Here is a 20,856-nt window from a genome sequence, read left to right on the forward strand (position 1 = left end):
TTAAAATTTAAAATCAGCGATGACATTGAGAAGTTGTAAAATACACTGAAAGAAAATGTAGTAAATATTCTAAACTATAGTAGAGCCTTGTCTATTTTAAACGGAGCAACAACCAAAAAGGCAGCAAAAATTTACAGAAAAAAGCGGAAGAGGCAAACCAGCGATGCCTGAAGCTGACAAAGAAAATACCCTTTGAGTTTATGTTACTAATTTTATTACAAATTAAATGAATACTTCAATCTGTATTTTCTCAAACATCAAGAACACCCAGACTTGCCCAAAATTTGTATTGCAAACCTTTTACACTGCTTATAATGCCAGACTAAATATTCATGCATAAAAATTCTATGCTGGGTGCCTTCCTCAGACCAGTTAAAAGATTAACTTCAGTTCATCTAAAATTGTTCAAAAATTTGCTAGAACAAAGTGAAGTTTCTCAAAATCTAGAAGGCAGAAAAGAGCATCTCATTAAGTATGTGAATTCAGAGCTTCCCAGCTGCACTGACATTCACTTTGAATGCTTAAACTCAAGGACAGCTCAAAGATGTGAAAGCATCTTCCACTTTGTACAAGAGCTCTTTGAGCATAGACTGACGATGTAGGAATCCCCAGGTTGCTTCCGCCTAACTGTCAGAAATTACAGTTTCTACTTTTGAAAAGGTTGCTATGCCAACAAACCATGGACATTCTGGGAAGACTCTCCATGCTGCCTCATGAAACAGAGTTAGTGTGCAAAAATTAAGAGTCAAGGAACCAACACAGTGTAGCAAAGAGGAGTCTGACTCTACCATACAGGGTGAGTGGGACTCCTCCATGCAAAGAAAATCAATCTTGGGTTTTCAAATGTTCCCAGAGACCCTTGCATGAAAAATAAGTGTGTGTTTCACTGGAATATGGGACTAGACCCAGCACATACCAAAGGCAATGAAATTGAGTCTCCTCCTCACTGTTTCATACCTGCTTGGGAAGTAGGAACCATTGGTTTAAAATCCCCTCAGGTTATGCAGGGCCAGAATACAGATCCTCTTTTAGGGGTAATTCACCATTAATCTATTATTAAGAGAGCAAAATATTTTCTCCTCACCAGTGTTTGAGAAGAACTCAGTGCAAACCAAGAGCATTAACTATGGTCTGGACATACCCAGGTCATCACAAATTAGAGACTTCTGATCTCAGCCCTATCAACAGACTGAGTCACAGAATCACAGAGGGGTGAGGCTGGCAGGGACCTCTGGTGGTCTCTTTGTCCAGCTCCCTGCCCCAAGCAGGGACACCCAGAGCAGGCTGCCCAGGACCACGTCCAGGCGGCTTCTGGAGATCCCCAAGGAGGAGACCCCACAGCCTCTCTGGGCAGCCTGTGCCAGGGCTCCGTCACCCGCCCAGCACAGAAGTGCTGCCTGGGGCTCAGAGGGAGCCTCCTGGGTGCCCGGCTGTGCCCATGGCCTCCTGTCCTGGCGCTGGGCACCGCTGAGCAGAGCCTGGCTCCGTCCTCTCTGCACCCTCCCTTCAGGGATTTAGGGACATGGATGAGATCCCCCTGAGCCTCCTCTTCTCCAGGCTGAGCAGTCCCAGCACTCTCAGACTCTCCTCATAGAAAAGGTGCTCCAGTCCCTGCATCATCTTTGTGGCCCTATGTTGGTCCATTTCCAGTATGTCCATTTACCTCTTGCACAGGGTAGATCCCAAACTGGACACCAGGTGGACCTTCATCAATGCTGAGTAGAGTGGAAGAAGGATCATTTCTCTTTAGCTGCTGGCAGTATTTTGCCTAATGCAGTCAAAAACACTGCTAGCTTTCTTAGTGGCAAGGGCACATTGCTGACTCGTTGAAGAATCTCAGCATCCTCAGAAAAATCCAGTAACCTATGCACAGCCAATTCTGGAACTTAGGGGGAATAAAAGAGAAGGACTGCTAGGACTGGAGGCAGGCTTGAGAACAGAACTGCATTCTTGAAACTTAAGCTTAGAGATTTGAAAGTTTTTAGACAGCAAACAACTAGTGTGCAGTCACACACTAAAACAATTAACTGACAAGATTTTAAAATGTTGCTGGTTATAAGTGCACTGTCATAACTACACATGCACTCAGACCACTTCAATTGCACAGTAGTCTTCAGTTTAACTGCACTGAAAAGAGTTTAAATTACTGCATTTTAATTTGTACCTGATGGGATACAGACAACAGCTGTGAGTGCAGACACGGTTGCCACCAATGCTCAGATGGCAGTGACTAGTTAAGGCACTGTAATTAAGTTGCAGGTTCTTCATACACAAGGAGGAGTTCTGTAGTTTGTAAATTCTGATTTCGTAAAGCCTCACCATTGTTAAGTGGTCTGTTTCTTTGCTGTTTTAGCAATATTTTGGAAACACATATGATCTTAGCATTAAAAGTGAGTTCAACAAGGTACTAAAGAGAAGGGCCTCTCTGTATTGAAGAAAATGGAGAAGCATGAGTAGCAGTTCAGCTTAATACCATTAATAGTGGTTGGAATAGAAGAAGAATATGGAAAAGACATGGAACATATACACGCTTCTGGTAAGGAGCAGGCAAGGAACACATCCATCTCCAAAGTTCTCTCTTTGCCTTGCTACTATAATCATGTTACAGAATATAAGTGGTTTCTGACCCTGTCTTGTAGCTGGGAGACTACATAACTTCATAGCCTCCAGTACATTTTAAGACTGTATTAGTTCAAAATTCAGCTATTCAGAATGAACGTTTACCACATGAACCAAAAAAAAAAAGAAGCATGTGTGCTGCACAAATAACATTTAAGAACTGTAAGTTAACATTAATTATTTATGAAGGTTTGTGATGCGCTATGATTTCCCACTAAATAATGAATCTTGAATAAAAATCCTTAGACTAGTGTCAAACTCTTCTATTTCAGGGGCGAGGATAGACTGCCCTTTTGGTTATAGAACAGGATGACACTGTCCTTAAAATAATGGAAATAGATTTACAGTAAAAGATGAAAGACAGCCTTAATCCTAGTTTAAATCTAATGTTAGATATGTTATATATACTATATACTAATATAGTGTGTGTGTGTGTGTGTGTGTGTGTGTATATATATATATATATATATACACATAGTTCACTTCCAGTACAGAGTAGCAGGACTTATGCTATATCAAGCAATTACAAAAAGTCTAAAAAACCATCTAAAAATGAACAACAGCATGAGCGTATTTAAAGATAGGCATTCCAGATGGGAAGGGAGATAAATGTTATGGATGTAAGTAAGAACTTGGGGAAAAAAGAAGGGTAAAAAAAGCTGATACAGAGCACAGTAAAACGCCAAGGACTAGAGGAGCACGTTATTAGGACTCTGTCAAACTAAAACATTTCTGAAAACATTTATCATCTTTCATAAACTTAAACATTACGTGCAATCATTAAAGATCACAGATTATATCCTTTCATGTGTTGTCAATCTTGATTCACGCAAGAAGGCTGTAGGAAGACAGAAATGATTTAAGAAGACAGTGATTTATAAATGAGGAGGAATGGATCTGTCTCCAGGGAGCTGTGAGACTGTGCAGAAAGAATAACCACAGAGCTGAAGCAGGTTATCAATGGCAATAAATTTGAAATGAAACATATGCAAAGAATTGCTAACAGAATAAGGAGATGGAAATAATTTTTCCAGACAAGTGATCAATTGCTTTTCATTTATCAGCATGTGGCACACAAAAGAAAAATCTGCTAATGATTTATTCTGATGACACTGTGTTTAGAGGCTTTGTCAGTGCTGAGGTAGACTAGAATATTGTGAATATCCAAATGACTTTGAGGTAAGTTACAAACACAAGATTAACAGTGTGAAGCACAAGGTCTTGAATTCAGGAAAATTAAAAAGTGGAAAGAAACAGCTTGTTGGCATGTTTCATGTAGCAAAATGGAGGCTGAGGGGTCCAATTGCTTTGGAGAAATACATCAGTCAAGGAGGGAAAACCATGTGAAAGAACAGCACTGGCACAAAATCAAACTCAATTAAATATGCTACCAATGCATACTCTATAAATACACTACAGATTTATGTTGGAAATGAGGAGCTTTCTAACCATTACAGCAAAAAGATCTGGAACCGCAGCAATAGCTTTAAGATATTTTTTGTGGTGTTTTTTTTTTTTTTTTTCCTCTCGTTTCCATCTGGGCCAGAACCACAATTTATGGCTGACTTTTAGGAGAGTTTTTGGTTTTTTAAATTCAACATCACTCATTATTTCAGGCCCAAATCAGCAAGCTTACTCCATATTCATCTTCCCATTGCCCCACCATTCAGTTCACCTTTGGTGACAATACAAAATCCCAGGCTGCATAAACATTTCAAAGGAAAAAAAAATACAAAAACATCAGAAAAAGGCATCACTGATCTTTCAGATCCCCACTCCTTTCTTCTCATGCTCCTTTCAGTCAACTCACCTATTCTCTGAAGACCTCCTAGTAGCTACGCTTTAAAACTGTTCGCAGCCAGAGGCAAAGAAATTTCCAAACTGCCACACTGCAAGTTGATCACACTGACACAAGTTTCCATTCCTCAAGCTATTTCATCCGAAGTTCAACACATCTAGCTGTTAGAGTCCAATTTAGAAAGTAAATGAGGCTTGCCAGTGTCTGAGACGCTATTTGCGCCAGCATACGTTTCATTAATTAGAAGACTTCCTCTCTATAGAGCAAGCCTCAGAAGATACCTCACTGTACACAACCATGCATATTAATATGAATGCAATTTTATTTATGAATTCTTTCATGCCTGAAATGCAGTTTTAAAGTGTTACGTTATAATATTCTAAAGCAAGGGAAAGAAATTAAACATGCTATCGCATTCAGAATTTTTAGCAACCTCAGAAAATACATCATTGCCATTATAAATTTATCAATATTCAAACATTTGAGACTTTTTTTTTTTTTTACTTAATTCACAGGTATAGCACACTGCTTACCTCATGTTTTAGATCTATAGTAAAGTCTGACTTGAGTGGTTCACTTTTCAACTTGATTGCAAGCCTATACAAATAAAGATGAAGAAATTTACTCGCTTCAGAAAGCATATTAGAAAAATAAACGTTCACTATTGTACACAGTAAAGTGTGGCTGGTGTTTTAGACTATCTTATAAAAAAATCCCACTTCCGTATTTATTGCCGCCCAAATCAACTTGTATTTCTTTTTTGTATTTTTTTTTCTTTGTCTGCACGCAGTGTGATAATGTTAATACTAGTTTTCAGCACACACATTTTGACATTTTCTTCCTGTCCAGGAAGAAAGTTCTCATCTGGAGAAGACAAGAACAGTCTGGCATAACATTTTCAATAGATTTAAAGCAGCAGTGTCTTCAAATCTCCATACTGATCAGCATCTCAAACTTCAGACTCTATTCTCTTTTTTTGTGTATTACAAATCACAATATTTAGGCACCTTCAATTTACGGAAAGATCTTGCTACAGCAAGATGCATTCAACTTGTGAAATCTATGAACTTTTAAGTATCTAAGCTGAGCTAACCATCCAGGCTCTCTCTACAGCATGAGAAAAACATTTCTAGAGGGCAGTGCAGTCACTGGAAGATCCAGGAATAAAACTACTGTCTGGAGGTGCCTACATTTTTAAAATGACAGAGATGGTATTGAAAATTAGCTGACACGATGTTCACTTTTAGATAGGCAGAATTCAGCAAAATAGATCACACGCACAGGCACAACAATGATACAGAAATGTTATTTCTGTACATATGTCTATTTAAAAATTCTTAAGTGTTTATCTATAATAGCAACTCATGAATATATAGAATAAGGAAGAAATGGAATTTTGTCAAAGGAGTATTTTCAGGGTAAGTTTATAGTAGGAGTACAAATCTGTGCATGCATACCCTGAGCTAGTTGTACATTACCATGACTAGCTGGGTATCCTTCTTTGTACCTTAGATCCTCAAACCAAAGTAGACTTGCAGGTATTAGCATGGATGCTGATAGTAAAAGTAACAACAGCAAGAGCCCAATGTAGGCTAGAAAACCAATGCATGAAGTCCAATAAACAGCTATGTCATCAGCCTGCAGTGACCGAGTATATCGCAAGCTGTCTGCCCTAGCTAAGCTGCAATCAGTATTCAAAGACAGCTCAGAATGAAAATTTGACTTTGGATATTTACATGATCTGTAGATGTTCAAGTGTACTGCAGGCACGTGTTCAACTTTTATAGAAAATATTAATCCATATGAAATCATAACTTGTTAAAATAATATTGATTAGCAACTAGAAAAAAAAGTAGAAATTTAAAACTTAATTGCTATCAATAAACAATTAAGAAGTGATTAAAAATCCCATTCTTACTTGTTAACAAGTGGAATACTAAGTGCCCATCCAGCAGCAAAATCTGGAAATTTAAAGACTGTTGGATTTTCAGCAAAGGCATAGTGGTGAATTATTGTAGATTCTTCATCATATAATGCTTTACCTAAAAACCACTCCTGTAAAGGAATATAGGAAACAATTTTGTTCATCTACAGCATCCTTTTAGTGAAGATGATGACTGCATTCATGCTGAATAAAGCAAACCTGAAAACAAAAACAAGGGAAGCATATTGTTCACAATAATTCAGACAAAAATTGATAAGAAATGAAAATAAAGGCAGATGCACATTGTAATTTAAAACTTCAGCACGTGCCCTGGATTCCACCTGTTCAAAGAGCACTGAATCACAGAACAGTTGAGGTTGGAAGGAACCTCTGGGGGTCACCTGGCCCAGTCCCCTACTCAAGCAGGGTCAGCCTAAGCAAGTTGCCCATGACTGTATGCAGTCATGTTTTGACTATATCCACAGGAGACTCCACTGCCTCTCCGGGCAACCTGTTCCAGTCTTTGACCACCCAGGTTGACTACTGATTAGATAAGACACTCAGAAGCACTGCATTGCATTCAGGAACTTTTTATACATCCATTTTGAGTTTTCATCTGTCTATACCCTTCTCCACTAGGGAACCTAAAAAGCAAAGACATTTTAAATACCTTAATCTTCAAAACAGTTAAGTGAAGATGGTATCAAGTATGCATTTGTAAAGTAAACAAAAAAACCAAATTATTATTATTATTATTAGATTTTTTAATATGCATTTAAGAATTTAGCACTGATTCTGCTGTATCTGAAGTTAAGCAACTTAAATACTACTTCTCTAACATTACTGTTAGTTGTCCTAATATCTCTGTTTAGAATGGATATAAAATAAGAATACCCCCTTTTTTTTTTTTTCAGAATAAGGACTACAACATGTATATGTTATATTTTATTCTGTATATTAAAAAATGTTTCTCATGGTTACGTGTCCAAATGATGAAACAGAATTCCCAATTACCCTAATGGTTATATTAAATCACTCAGGTGTGGAGTTGTCAGCAAAATGACAGAAACTCAGACTGTCCTTTTTCTTTTTCCTGACAATTTACTAGTTCATCACTAAAATGGATTCAAATTAGGGCAATTTTTTTTTCACTGAAGATACTCCTTCTCCATACTCCCTACCATATTTCATTTTTCTCCTCCTTTAAAGGGGCAGCTGTCAGCAAAAATGAAAAATACCATGCATTAGAATAGTTCACACACTTAAGGTAAATAAATAATTTACATAAAATTTGAGAAAAAAGGAAAAATATTCAAGTAAAAGTACTGTTAAAGCATCCACCTCCAAAAAATGTCTGACGCCAAGAGCATCCTCCTCAGTAGCCACCTTCCTACCTCCAAGCACATGTAGCTATATAGTTTGTGCTAAATTTTATACCTGCCTAGAGTAAATGAGGAAGAATGTGTGAGATTTGGCCACAGCAGGGAAAGTCAGCAAATAGGAGAAGTGAGCTCTGCGTGCACAGGACACACCTCCAGCCAAAACCAACTGGCTGAGCCTGGCAGGAACATGAAAGCATGACTGCTCCATAGGACATTCAGCCTGGCAAGCACCCAGCTGCCCAGAAGGCAATAAAAGGACAGACACCAGGAGCTGCTGGTGATACGTGTTTTCCCACACACACTTGAGTCAAAGCTATGAGATGCTGCCTGCTTCGAGGGCCTCACCTCTGTAAGGATCCTTTGGTGTGGCCAGCTCACGGCTAGGACCCATATATAAGCAACTCAAGCTGAAGCAAATGGATGCCACCCACTCCTGCCCAGAATCCTGATGCTACAAGGGACTGATACAGGTGTAACCTGCCTTGCATATGAACGTGCGTGTGTGTGAGGTGTTGAGTGCTTTACCCCTGAATTCTGATTCTTCTCCTTGCTTTGATCAGCTACTATCAATAAAACTAAATTGAATGAAGCTTGTACTTGACTAGTTACTTCTTCAGGTAACAAAGGCTGAAAAGTTGTTTGCTCCCAAAATCCCCACGTGCCTCCTGAGGCTGAGTGCTGTTCAGGAATCTGTTGAGGAAACAGCCAAAGTTAAACTGACACTATCCATTACGTGAAAAATATAAGGATGAGGAATTTCTTCACCATTTTTTTTTAAAATCAATTTCACCGGAGTTGCTACCAGGTACCTACTTTCTCAGCCCTCGATTTACATCTTCAATCTTAACAGACCCTGTTTTCTCCTTCCTTTATTGGAACAATTCAATAGTGTTCAGTTAACAAACAAAATATTGGGAGGTGAAAGAAAATGGACAAACATACTAATTTTTAATTACAGAGGTGACTGCCTTGAAAAAAATCCAAGTAGTTCTTTAGGAGCATTTCCGCAAAATGTTTTTTAACACTTGTAAGTCCTCCAAGATTTCAGAGTGTTCAAAACACAAGTACTCTATTCAGTTTCAGAAACAGGTAATAAATATTAATATTTTCATATGACAGCAATATTATTATCCTAATTACCTTAATTCTGGATGCTAATTTTTACATCAAAACAATCTATTAACTACAAAACTTTTTTTTTTTAATTATTTCTCTATAAAATACATAAAATTAAATCCATCCATACACCTTTCTCTGGCTTTCACAAAGTATTGTCTCTGGCATTATTAAGCCACAAATCAACACAGTGAAGGCATTCCAGTTTACAGCTGATACTCTGCAAGCTGGTTTGTTTGTAACATCGCTTATTTACTACACTGATATGTAGGATGAGTTGTTTTGTGCAGGCTGGTTTTACAAGATGAAATCAGTTATGTACTAAGGAACTTACAAAGTACTTTGCATATAGGTATTAACAGCTATTAAGTCATTGCTGCCCACCAGCTTGGTTTGCTCATTCTGCATGTCTTTGGAGCTACAGTCTGTCATCCTATTAGGATGATAGGAAGAGGAGTGGCACATACAACTTGGTTTAACCTTGCTGTCTCTCATTATGAAAGCAAAGGTTGAATCAATTGGCTGTTAAATCATAGTATCACAGAGGGGTTGAGGGACACCCAGAGCAGGCTGCTCAGGACCATGTCCAGGCGGCTTTTGAAGATCTCCAAGGAGGGAGACTCCACAGCCTCTCTGGGCAGCCTGTGCCAGGGCCTGGTCATCCTCACACTAAAAAAAAACAAACAGTGTTTCATTTTGTTTGGACACAACTCATCATCTGAGTGCTGGCCTTGTCATTTTTATGTAAATCAGATATTCCTCACTGTTTATTAGTTTTACTGCAGTCAGTAATGTCCTTGGTTAACAACACAGGTCATTCTCTTAACATTCCTCTATGGTCTCTTATGGTGCTTCAACACATCTGTTTTCACTCATATTGCATTCACATCACTCTCTATAGCTCTGTTACTAACCTCTACATATTGAGATTGAAAAGCTGCAGATTCATCAGCTATTCACATGCCCCTTGTAGACCTTTTATTATGATTAATGTATACCAGCTTTTTATTATGCAGACTGCTGACATGATAGAATGAATTATGAATGAGCTCATTCTGGTCTAGCTCATCTTAAATTATGTAAATGATGGACTACTACTTTATATAAGGAATCGGTTATGGACTGTTACACTAAGATGACTATCACTCTATAAAAGCAAAACATTTTATTTTCCTTTTAAAGCAGGTCAGAACATAATTTGTCGCCGTAATAGGATTTACACACCTGCAAAGGAGAGATTTAAAACTGGCATGTAAGCAGCATCTACAAGAAATGTTATGTTTCTGTTCAGGAAACATCAAGTAGAAGTAGGTGTTTCTGAAACAGAAATAATTGGATATCCCAAAGGCTTGGAAATATTCAATAGGCCGTTTTGAAGACAGTGTGTTTAAAAAATGTACAATGTCTAAATAATTATTGTTATCATTTTAGAAAAGAATTGTGTGAAAATGCAACAAGGCCATGTGCCTGCAACAGAAGTAAATACGCTACAATGAGATCTGAAGCAGAGTTCAATATTCAGTCAAGGTAACAATAACGAGGCAAAGCGTATTTCTCACAGGAGATTCTGGCTTCTTTTACTGCAGGCCAAAGGACATCAAGCTGAGGTATTTTTTTCTGAACACTGAGAACTCTAAACATTAGCAGATTTCTTATTAGTTGCACTGCCAAATTCAACTGTGTTCCTTGGTGACTGCTTTTTTCTTTAGTTCTGCAAGTCTTTTGGTGTTCTTTCTTTTCCAGCAGGTAAAGGTTTTACTTCTGTCTTATCACCAAGACAGTTCAGAAAGAGAATGCAAATAAAATACCCTAACATATCAGATCAGAAACAGTTTGACTAGTATTAGTCATTCTGTCTGATGATAATCAGAATAGAGAACAGACAAGAAAAAGGGGAGGGAAGACACAGCAGATTACATCCATCTTTTTACTGCTGATACATCATTTTTGGGATATCCACAGAAGGACATCTTTTCTGCTCAATTTTAACAGTTATTCAACAGCTAGACATGTTCTCATGGCAGTTAAATACCTTGCTCACTCTCAGCATCAAAAATCTATTCCTCTATTTTAAGCTGTTTGAGGATATCCTTCCCAATGCTTAAGCTATAAGCCATACAGTGATATAAAATTGAATTCTTGACAATAGAAACACTTTTATAACATGAAATCCTAAAATTCTGTGTTTATACTTCTGTACTTAAAAATAAAATGACTCCCCCATTTAATCTAAAAACCTATTCAAGCACATTCAAAATAAAATGAAATATCTAAATTTTTACTTCACCTTAGAAGCGTCAAATCTTCCAAGAGTTTCTAGCAGCTTTACGACTTGTATTCTTGTATCTTCTTCACAGAAGAAAATCCATGAGGAATTCCTACCATAGGCAACAGAGAAGCTAACAAAAGAAATTATTGTTTTACTACTAAACTGGCTTACAAACAGAAGGATAGATTCAACATCCCACTCCCCAAATATGAGTACTTGGCAATTAATTATTAATTTACACAGAAACTTTTACTATTAACGTAGAATTACATAATCAGAGCATAACAGTGAATGGATATATTGCCTCTGCTGCTATCTACTTACATAGCGCTAATTAGCCCAGAAAGAAAGGAACAGACAAACAAAGAATGTCCACTCAAAAATGTCCATGTCCTACAGGTGTAGCCATCGATCAATTCAAAGTTTATAGGCGGCAGTTTAAGTTACCATCCCCTCTGTACCTCAACTTTCTTCCAACGAGCCTCATTATTGGGCACATAACACTGCAATAATCCTGGAACTGCCTAAAGAGATGTTTTATGACGGCTGTTTGACACTGATCACATCGTTGTCCCCAACTTAAAAACTTCATTAGCTCTTTCAATACGGTTGAACTATGCAGATTGAAGGGACTCCCCACCTTCCTCAAAGATAACACTAATCCTGATGCAGATTTCCTGACTCCTTCATGAAACTGTCATCTTTAATTTCTCCGCTCTTCCCAAATGATTTTTCCACAACTTAACAAAGAAAAAAAGCCTTAAAAATTCATGACATTGTAATGCTAGGAAAAAAAAAAATCTTTAATTGTCCTTCTCATAGCTTTTATGCTGGTTTAATTAAAGAAATCATCTGAGGAGAGAGAGGGATAAGAAATTAGCTTCTGTAGACATCACAGCGTTCTTCCTCTGCAGCACTGTTTACTGATAAAATCAGCAGTGAAAATAAACAACAGAAATGTAAGTCTGCAAAAATAAGTAAAATAGGGTGATAGGATTATTTATGTTTTAGGGAACTATATTTTCTTTTAAAAAAACACACAAAAAAACAACCAAACAAAAAACGGAACAACACACAACATTGTCTGAAAGGATATTTCTGCTAGAGCATGAGACATCTGCATCTACAGGTCTTCAAATAATGGGCTAGAAGCACCAGATGGTTGCCTGGTACTAAACTAGTTTATTTTTTTTATTCTGGGATAAGTCGCATATTCCTGTAAAGCTACCTTTTCTCTGTGTCTTGCAATGGTATTTGATCAGTCACTGCTTTCTGCTTTTGATATTTGATTTGCTGAACTATAATAGCTGGAAGGACTCACGCTTCATTCATCCTTTCAGTTTGTAAAAACATGTACTTGTTGTCTTCTCAACGCTGACACCTAGGCACTTCTGTCATTCGGGCAACAAACAAAATGCAGTCAGCTAGGAAAAACCTATTTGACATAATACTTCCTAGCTGTTCCTTCTAAAACCTGCCAAATAAGTACCTGAATTGGTATCAGATAACTTCATGTTTTTAAGTATGTACAGTATTCATTGCCCTAACTAGGCTGAAGGCTTTTCTCTCGTGTTTTAGTGAACAGCTAGAACTTTAGGAGAGAAACATCTGGATTTATGTGAAAGCAGGTGGGTGAAGGACAAGGAGAAAACTATAATAATACACAAAACAAGAATTAATGTACCTTGTGAATATAGCACATAAAATTTCACTACAGGAATCACCTGTTCATCTAGCTGCTGACGGACAAATAATGATTTTCAGGGCTATGGACTTACACAGAGTTCATACCATATAAATTTGGAATTCAGAGTCCAAGGAACTATTGGAGAAACTCAGGGAAGACGCAGCTTTAGGGTAAGGGTGCTGTATGTCAATGGATGTCTTATGACTGCATCTTCAGAAAGCAAACCTTTTTCCAAAGTTAAACCCTGCCCAAGAACTAAAAATTAAGAATTTTTGTAACTGTTTAGAGGCCTCCTTAAAATTGCTGTCAACTATGAAATTGAGGGAAGCCATTCTCGTGAAAGCAGTTTTCAGGTAAGAATGCATCTGACATCACAATTCCTACCATTGTCAGCTCCTGCAGAATGGGACAATCCCTTGAATCTTTCTCTCTTCCTCCTCTTCTTTACATTGAAAAAAACTAAATAGTACAAGCCCCACAGCATGAACTTATTTCTAAATTACTCTAAGTGTTTATTCTGCCAAAATGATAAAAGAAACAGGCACAAGGAACTTGATATTCCAGAATTCACTTCAAGATGGAAATCCAGAAAGTCATTTATCTTTTTTGATTCCTGAAAAAAATCTTCTACTTTCTTACACAAATGAATATCTGTATTTTTTCATCTACGTTTTGCTACCTTGTAAGAGCTGTATCTGTAAGCCTTGTCATTGAGACATAAATAATTCAGAAGAGAAGCCATTAGGTCACTGAAAGGGGAGCTAAGAAGGAAAAACAAAGATGACATAGCTGGAACATCATCTTCCAGTTTTTCATTTTATTTCAATTCTCCTTGTGCAACTTTTTCACATGCATCTTAAAAGATAACCACCATATAAGCACCATTTTCATGTTTCTGCTCATACAGAAAGCAATGGAAAGCAGAAGAGAGAATAGTAAGAAAATTCTGTCCTGTAATCAGTCTGATGCAAAACCCCAAAGCCAAACCAAAAAATATTTTGAGTACCTCTAGTAATATCATTGTTCTTCTGATGTGCCATTAGCTAAACTAAACTTCAAGGTGCTGCACAGCATCTGGCATCAATTTCAAAGGCAAGTTTGAGCTGAAAGACAGCCATTGGTACCCTGGAGCTTTAGGTCTTTCTCAAACAGGAATTGTTACTTCCTAACAATTTGTAACATACTACCAAGTAAATGCTGGAAGTCTTCCTCAGAGCAATCTGCATAAGTTAAAATGAAAAGATATTTGAAATTCCCTGTGTCCTCTGACCATGGTAAGATAAAAATTGGCCATAAAAAGTTCTAAAAAGATGTCAAAACCTACACCTTTCCTCTGTAGAGGAGTATTACCTCTTAGGAACACTGTGAGCAATGGAAGATAGAAACCCAATACAGGTATTATTTACTACTTTTCTTTTTTTTTTTTTTTATGACTTATCCTCTTCAGCCGAGTAATCTGACAAGTCAAAGATTCTGAAATACCTCACTCTTTACCCTCTGAGCAAATGGAGAACATACCTTTAAAAATGGTATTTCTTTTGACTAGTTTACTTTCCTAATAATTTTAAGACCCATAACTTTTTGAGGCAGGTAGTTGTTCGTTTATGTTATATTATCACTTCCATAATTGTTCTTAAATTTAGAATATCCTTCTCTGATTTAATGAAATTTAACAGAAAACTGCTTTAGAAAGATAAAAAAAAAAAGAGCAAGAATGTAAAAAGATAAGGTAATAACTCTGATCCAAAAGTTGTTGCTTCTGTGAAAAAAAAAGTCTGAGTAATCCATATTTATATTCTTTGTTAAAAATAAATAATTTGAAAATAATTAGCATTTATTACACTTACTCTCTCATTAATGGCAATATGGTCCATGCACCTTCATGCCTGTCCATCTGATGAATAAGCAGGACTATCGGTAATTCCTTTAAGAAAAATAAATACACTCTTATTAAACATAAACAATATACACTTTTTTTTCCCCTAAACACCAACTAATCTTAAAAAAAAAAATTACTCTGGAATGACTGCTTGGTTCTTCATTGCTCTTACTGGTATGTAGCCCTGCAGAATAGATGACTTAAAATGTTACAAAATAAGGTGACCTACAGTTTAGAGAAAGTGCTTCTTACAACTCATGATTCCTTAATTCTGTATTAGATATAAAGCTAATATACTTTGAGATAAATATTTTGCATAAATCCTATGTAATCAATGAAGCAATATATCATACTCATTTCTTTATCTTACTGTAAAAATCTCATACTGCAAAGAAAGACAAATAATGTAGGATATTTTACAAAGGCTTCCATTGACAGTCTTATTACAGAGTTTACAAGATTTTTTTATACTCTTAACTTTGCTAAATTCAGCTTTAAACGATCACAGTGACATCATGACAGAGACTCACAGGTTTAAACAAAAATCAAGATGAAGGGTTAACATTTTTTTGTACTGAAAAATTGAAAAAACATCCTACAAACCAAAATCTTCCTGTAGCTCTTTTGCTACTTGAAATCTCTTTGGTTTGGCATATCAAGACATTTAGCAAAAAAAAGCCTGGAGGAAGTTCCAAAGAAAACACCCTTTAAAGATCGCTCATCAATAAACCAAACAGGGTAATTTACTCAGGTGTTCAAACATGTAAAAAGTGGGAAATATATAATGCATGATATATAGGCAGCATCTTACTCCATTGATTTACTACCTGTTCATTCACAAGTACAGTTCTCTATTGCAGCACCATTAGGGTTACAACAGCCTCACAAATGACCAAAACCTTTGTGCTAAGCAACTGCAGTAGTAGTAAAGCAAAAATCTTCCTACCAGACATGCCTAACCCCCCAAACAGTTCATCTAAACTTTGCCACCAGCCAAATATATTCCATTGCAAAAATTAACCTAACAAAGAGCTGGTGGTGTTAACGCATTTCAACACAAGTGACTTACTACTTGCAGGCACATGATCCCAGCTTTCCATTACGCAAACTGTTAGGTAATGTGATTAAAGACTCGTCTCCATAAACACAAAGAAACACAGAGCAATAGTGACAAGGGAGGAACCCTACAAACCTTACCAGAGAAAAGTGAGCACCCTGCTGCAGCTCTGCCCAGGGCTGTCAGAGGGGGAGCCACCAGGCACACTGCCCAGGTACGGCACCCACCAGGTCACAGCAGGGAAAGGCTCCCACTCGCCTTACAGCCTGATGGGGGTCACTGCCTACAGGGGTACAGGGGGGATGTTACAGGATTCAGGGTAGGAGCATTATAGGATGGTACAAAACTTACTATGAGATGCTTAGAGGAAGAATCAAAGGTTGTGAAAAAGATGGACGGAGTAGTCTGAGGAGGAATGAATGTGGGTTAACACAGGGAAGAAGGGAAAAAAGGGGTTGGTTGATTGAAACAGATTGCTTGTCAGGATGCTTATCAGGCCATGCCCTGTACTGATCACCACAGCTTGTCCTGTCTTCTCATTAAACTCCATTTCTAGCTATCTTCTTGGGCACAGGGTATCTGTGTGCATGGGCGTGCTTGGAGGGGAGACCGCAAGTCACAGGGGTCCACGCGTCCGTGTAGGAACTGGACAGAGTGGGGTGCATGTCAGTGCCATGAGCATCAAGCTGGGCTAGGAGGAGAGAAGAGAAAGAGGAGGTGGAGAGGCTTGGGAGCCAAGTACTAGAGCAGCCGTGAACTGGGGCAGACACTGGAGAGACCAAGGAGCCTGACAGCTGGTTACTGGAGGGACCAGGAGGTCCCAGCTACCGGAGAGCCTCTTGGGTGCAGGGGTCAGCTACTGGTAGAGCCGCCAGTCTGCACCAGCTCCTGGAAAGACCCACGTGCAAGTACATGGCTGGGAGGCTGGGGAGGGAAGGGGTCAACTACTGGATAGCCCGAGCATCCAAAGCTTCTGGGAGGATCCACAGAGGATCCCTAGCATGTGTGTGTGCAAGCAGTGCTGTGGTTTGTGTCCGTGCTGATCCACGACTGAGCACGTACTGCACGGAGGTGTGCACATACCTTTTGGGAACGCACGCTTGGCCTTGCTACTGGCTGCTCCTAGAGACACGGGGCTGCAGCAGCATCGCCTTGGCCGGGCTAGCAAAGTCTGCAGCTCCCACCACGAAGTGCCTTCATCTCCCAAGGGTTTAATTCCTTTCCACTTACACCATGCACATGCCAGTCATTTTTGGCTTGATTAATGCTTCTCATGAATGTAAGCTGATGCCATTGGCATAAAATTCACATTTAAGCACAAAAATATTTTATTCTCTAAGTAACGCTGTAAGATAAAGTTTACGCTTGTTGCTATGTCAGGTTTACATTAAAACCTTTTTAAGGGCAGTTAAACCATAGCAACTAGGCATACATAAAACCTCCTAGTTTCATACACTAAAGAAAACATCTCTATCACTCTAGAGAATAACTGTGTCTTTCAAGATTGCATTAACCATCAAAAAATAACTACCTACTTCTTTTTTATTATTATTATGTTATCGTGAATGACACAAATTGAAAATAAACTATGCCAAAACCTTAATTTGGACCAGGATATTTAGCTGCATCTAAAACATGAGCTGTTCTGATTTATGGTTCTAGTTCAAGCCAATCTATCAAATTGCTTCTGGCTACAGTTTCGATCTATTGCAAAACCACAAAGTCCAGAGCTTTTTAGTGGATGTGGCAAATCTTAGTATGATCAACATCTGGTGTTTCACAACAATCTAAATACACTTTATGGAGAAACAATAAAAATGTTCTCTTTTGGGATTGCAGATAAGAAGGTAAAAGGACAAAACTCTGTCTTTACATGAACGGCTGTTTTTACATGCATACAAACCCTACAGTTGTGCTAGGATTTGTATATGGCCACGGATCTTATTTCATGTGCAATAGGAGTCAGACGAGATATAGACAGTTAATATCAACATATTCAGTGTCTATATTACATTAAAGGCTGAAGTTGTATTCTTTTAAGTTACATTTCCCATGCAAAAGGTATGAAATTATGTGATTTAGAGAAGCTCTATCACTTACTCAGCTATCTCCACTTTAACAGAAAAACTCTTTCCTTTATGCAGATCAAAGGTGTAATGATACAGAAAAGGTACTCTTTCTTGAGCTAATCTGATACTTTTAAAAGGTGTCTCTTCTCTCTGACATTTTCATAAGCCTGCTCTCTTTCTGTCCCTACCCAACTCCCTCTAAAACATGAAAATACATCTCTGGCGTATATCACTCTTTCAGCTCATCTCTAACAATGCATCAATTCTGATTTAGTAAGTGAGAAGCTTAAAAGAACTGTACAGATAGAATAGCCTCCTCCTCTCCCCCCTCAATAAAAAAAATAAAAAAACCCTACTAACCAGGATGACCTTTGTCGCTTTTCCTTTCTTATTTTATGCATTTTCACTCTGAACCTGTTCATTTTACTTATTCTCCTTTGGTACAAATATAGAAAAAAGGCAAAAGATAAGTGGTAGCAGCTTTGGGAAGCAAAGGGACATATACAGATTGGCTTATAGAGGATGACTGGATAGTCAAAGTAGTGATAAGCTTACAGTAAACTAGATACGGTTTCTGCGCATCTCAAAAACTCTCCTCCAAATGCTCAAATCCTTACAACACCTATACCCTGTACTGTATTCAATAGTTTTCTTTACCTTGAAATTATTATGCTTCCCCAATTACAGAGCCCATATGCCTACAGGGATTAACACTTCAAATTTTACTTACACCATGTGTAACCTAAATAAGATAATGTAATCACTTTTAATGACCAAGAAACCATCCTCTCCACTTTCACAATCAAGCTGCCTTTAAAAAGGCAAAAACCAGAAAATAGAATCTCTTGTGGCCTGAAATAAAGCGTAAAACACTTTAGCTCCAAATGTCACCTGCTGTATCAGCACGCTGAGTGCAGCAATACCTGCCACACGCTACAGCTGTAAACTCTGTACACAAAAGCCCTAAGCAATGTGTGACTAAAGGAGTTAGATCCACATCTTTAAACCAATTCAGAAACATTGACACAGCCTCTTATCTTTAAAATTCTGTATGACATAAAAATGTAAATAAGTGGAAAATGTATCTTTAAAAACAGTTAGTATTACTTTTACCAGTTGAAGTACAAGGATGCTAGTGACATGCTCGGTTTCACAGTAAATCAGCAGCAGAACTGGAATCGTAAACTCTGGCTCTTGAATCCAAATATTAAAAGTCATCCTCAACTCCCTGTTCTACTCTCAGATGCCTAGTTATCATTTTGAAAATGTACCAAATACTGAAATATTATGTGCAGTTTCGAAGGGTTCACGGAAAGGCCACAGCAGTACACTGCCTCCATAAATCAAGAGAAAGATGCCGTGTATACATCTGGCTTCAGCTGATCTTACATTAAAGGAAAGATGGAAGCATTTACCCAATCACACTGAGGCAATAACTGCAACTTAATAAAGTGATTTCGAGTGTTCCTGACTATAACTTGAGATAAGAGGCAAAAAGAAGGAATAGTTGTAACGGAGCAGAAGAATTTTAATTCATTTTCCTACTGTACATTATATTGAGATCCTCAGCACACAACTTCGCAAAGTACACGTGAATGCATAGCCAAAGCACTGACTGCTGAGTGCCCACACGCTAGATCCAACAATTCAACGCCTGACAAAATAGCTGCAATAAGTATTTCTATTTGAAAGCACATTTTAGGCAGTTAGTTTACTGTATAAGGATTGATTTTACAACTATTTCATCATGAAAATAAAGCTTTCTGCAACAATATATTCTGTCTCAAAACCCAACAATTATCATTGCTCTATCTTTTTCATGTGGGTAAGATGCTGGTAGCCATTGATTTTTTGATTTTACCAGGCTGCTCCTCAACAATAGCTGGAGTAAATTTCAGCATGCTTATTACAACACTGTCAATTGCTAACGCGCTGCCTAGAGTTCCCACAATTAGAAAATCAGTAAAAAAAAATATCTGGTAAGGTTTTTGTTATCCAGAAAGAATTATTTGTTTCAGTAGTCATCAGTGTTCATTTGGTTTGCATTATGTTCATGGCTCCACACGATTTTCCTCAAATACTGGTACAATCAGGTCTCCTGCAGCAAACTGAGAAACAGTCATTCACCTAGGAATTTTTAAGTGTGTCTATGTTTTCCACTACCAGGAGCAGAAAATGTGTTGACATCAACACACTTGCCTCCAATCTTTTAGGTGAAAATGTGAACAGATCATCATTCAGGTGACAAGGACATGAGAAGACTCAAGAAACCACTAAAATGAAAAAAAAACATATATATATATTTTCAAAATATATGTTCATCAACAAATTAATTACACACACACACACCAAAAGGTCTAAAAATATAAAATAGTTCTAACTCAATCTATTTTTAATCTAGACTGGCTACATGTTTCAAAAACCAAAATGAAGTCTGGAGTCTTCAATTAGTACTTGCTAACAGAGTTGTCAACTTCTGACTTTTTGAACTGAACGACATAAAAAGCTGATTAATTTAATTCTTATAATTACTGAGATGTGAACAGCATTCAGAGGTCTTGCCCCACTTCTAAATGATTATCATAATTGTTAATACTTACCAAAAAAACAGATATATTTACTAACTGAAGTTCAAACCTAATGAGAAGATTGAGACCTAGACCAAAACCAACCCCTACTGTTTGCTAACACTGCTCTATATATTCAGACTAGGCTAGTCCAGCATGCATTTTCGTGCATTTTTTGTTCTACTCACTGCATCTTCTTGCATCATAGAGTACACAAATTATATTCCTTTGGGATGAAACTAAACCAAAAGATGTGCTCCATCTGCAAACAGATCTCCACAGAAACAAGTCAGAGCTAGTCCAGAGTAAAACCTCTGGAAACATGGTATAACATGGGTGCTAGCTCCTCAGCAACAACTGCACTGGGCTGTGCATTTGTTCCTATTACAACACACTAGTTATTAATGTAGAAATAGCCCAAATAAGCTAGTAGAGGACATTTACTATAGTTCCAGTTAATTGGGATTTAATAATACAATTATATGAATT

General features: G+C 37.7%; 1 protein-coding gene across 1 annotated transcript in view; it reads right to left on the reverse strand.

Moving 5' to 3' along the window:
- Positions 1 to 20,856, reverse strand: part of B3GLCT (beta 3-glucosyltransferase) — a 61,832-nt gene that overhangs the window by 16,724 nt on the left and 24,252 nt on the right. The window contains exons 5-8 of the mRNA XM_040543875.1: positions 14,643 to 14,719; positions 11,127 to 11,238; positions 6,336 to 6,472; positions 4,951 to 5,014 (exon numbers count right to left, since the gene is read on the reverse strand). Of these exons, the coding sequence (XP_040399809.1) occupies positions 4,951 to 5,014; positions 6,336 to 6,472; positions 11,127 to 11,238; positions 14,643 to 14,719 (390 nt within the window). The remainder of the gene's footprint in view (positions 1 to 4,950; positions 5,015 to 6,335; positions 6,473 to 11,126; positions 11,239 to 14,642; positions 14,720 to 20,856) is intronic.

Source organism: Cygnus olor, chromosome 1, assembly GCF_009769625.2.
Source record: "Cygnus olor isolate bCygOlo1 chromosome 1, bCygOlo1.pri.v2, whole genome shotgun sequence".
Taxonomy (NCBI): Eukaryota; Metazoa; Chordata; class Aves; order Anseriformes; family Anatidae; genus Cygnus; species Cygnus olor.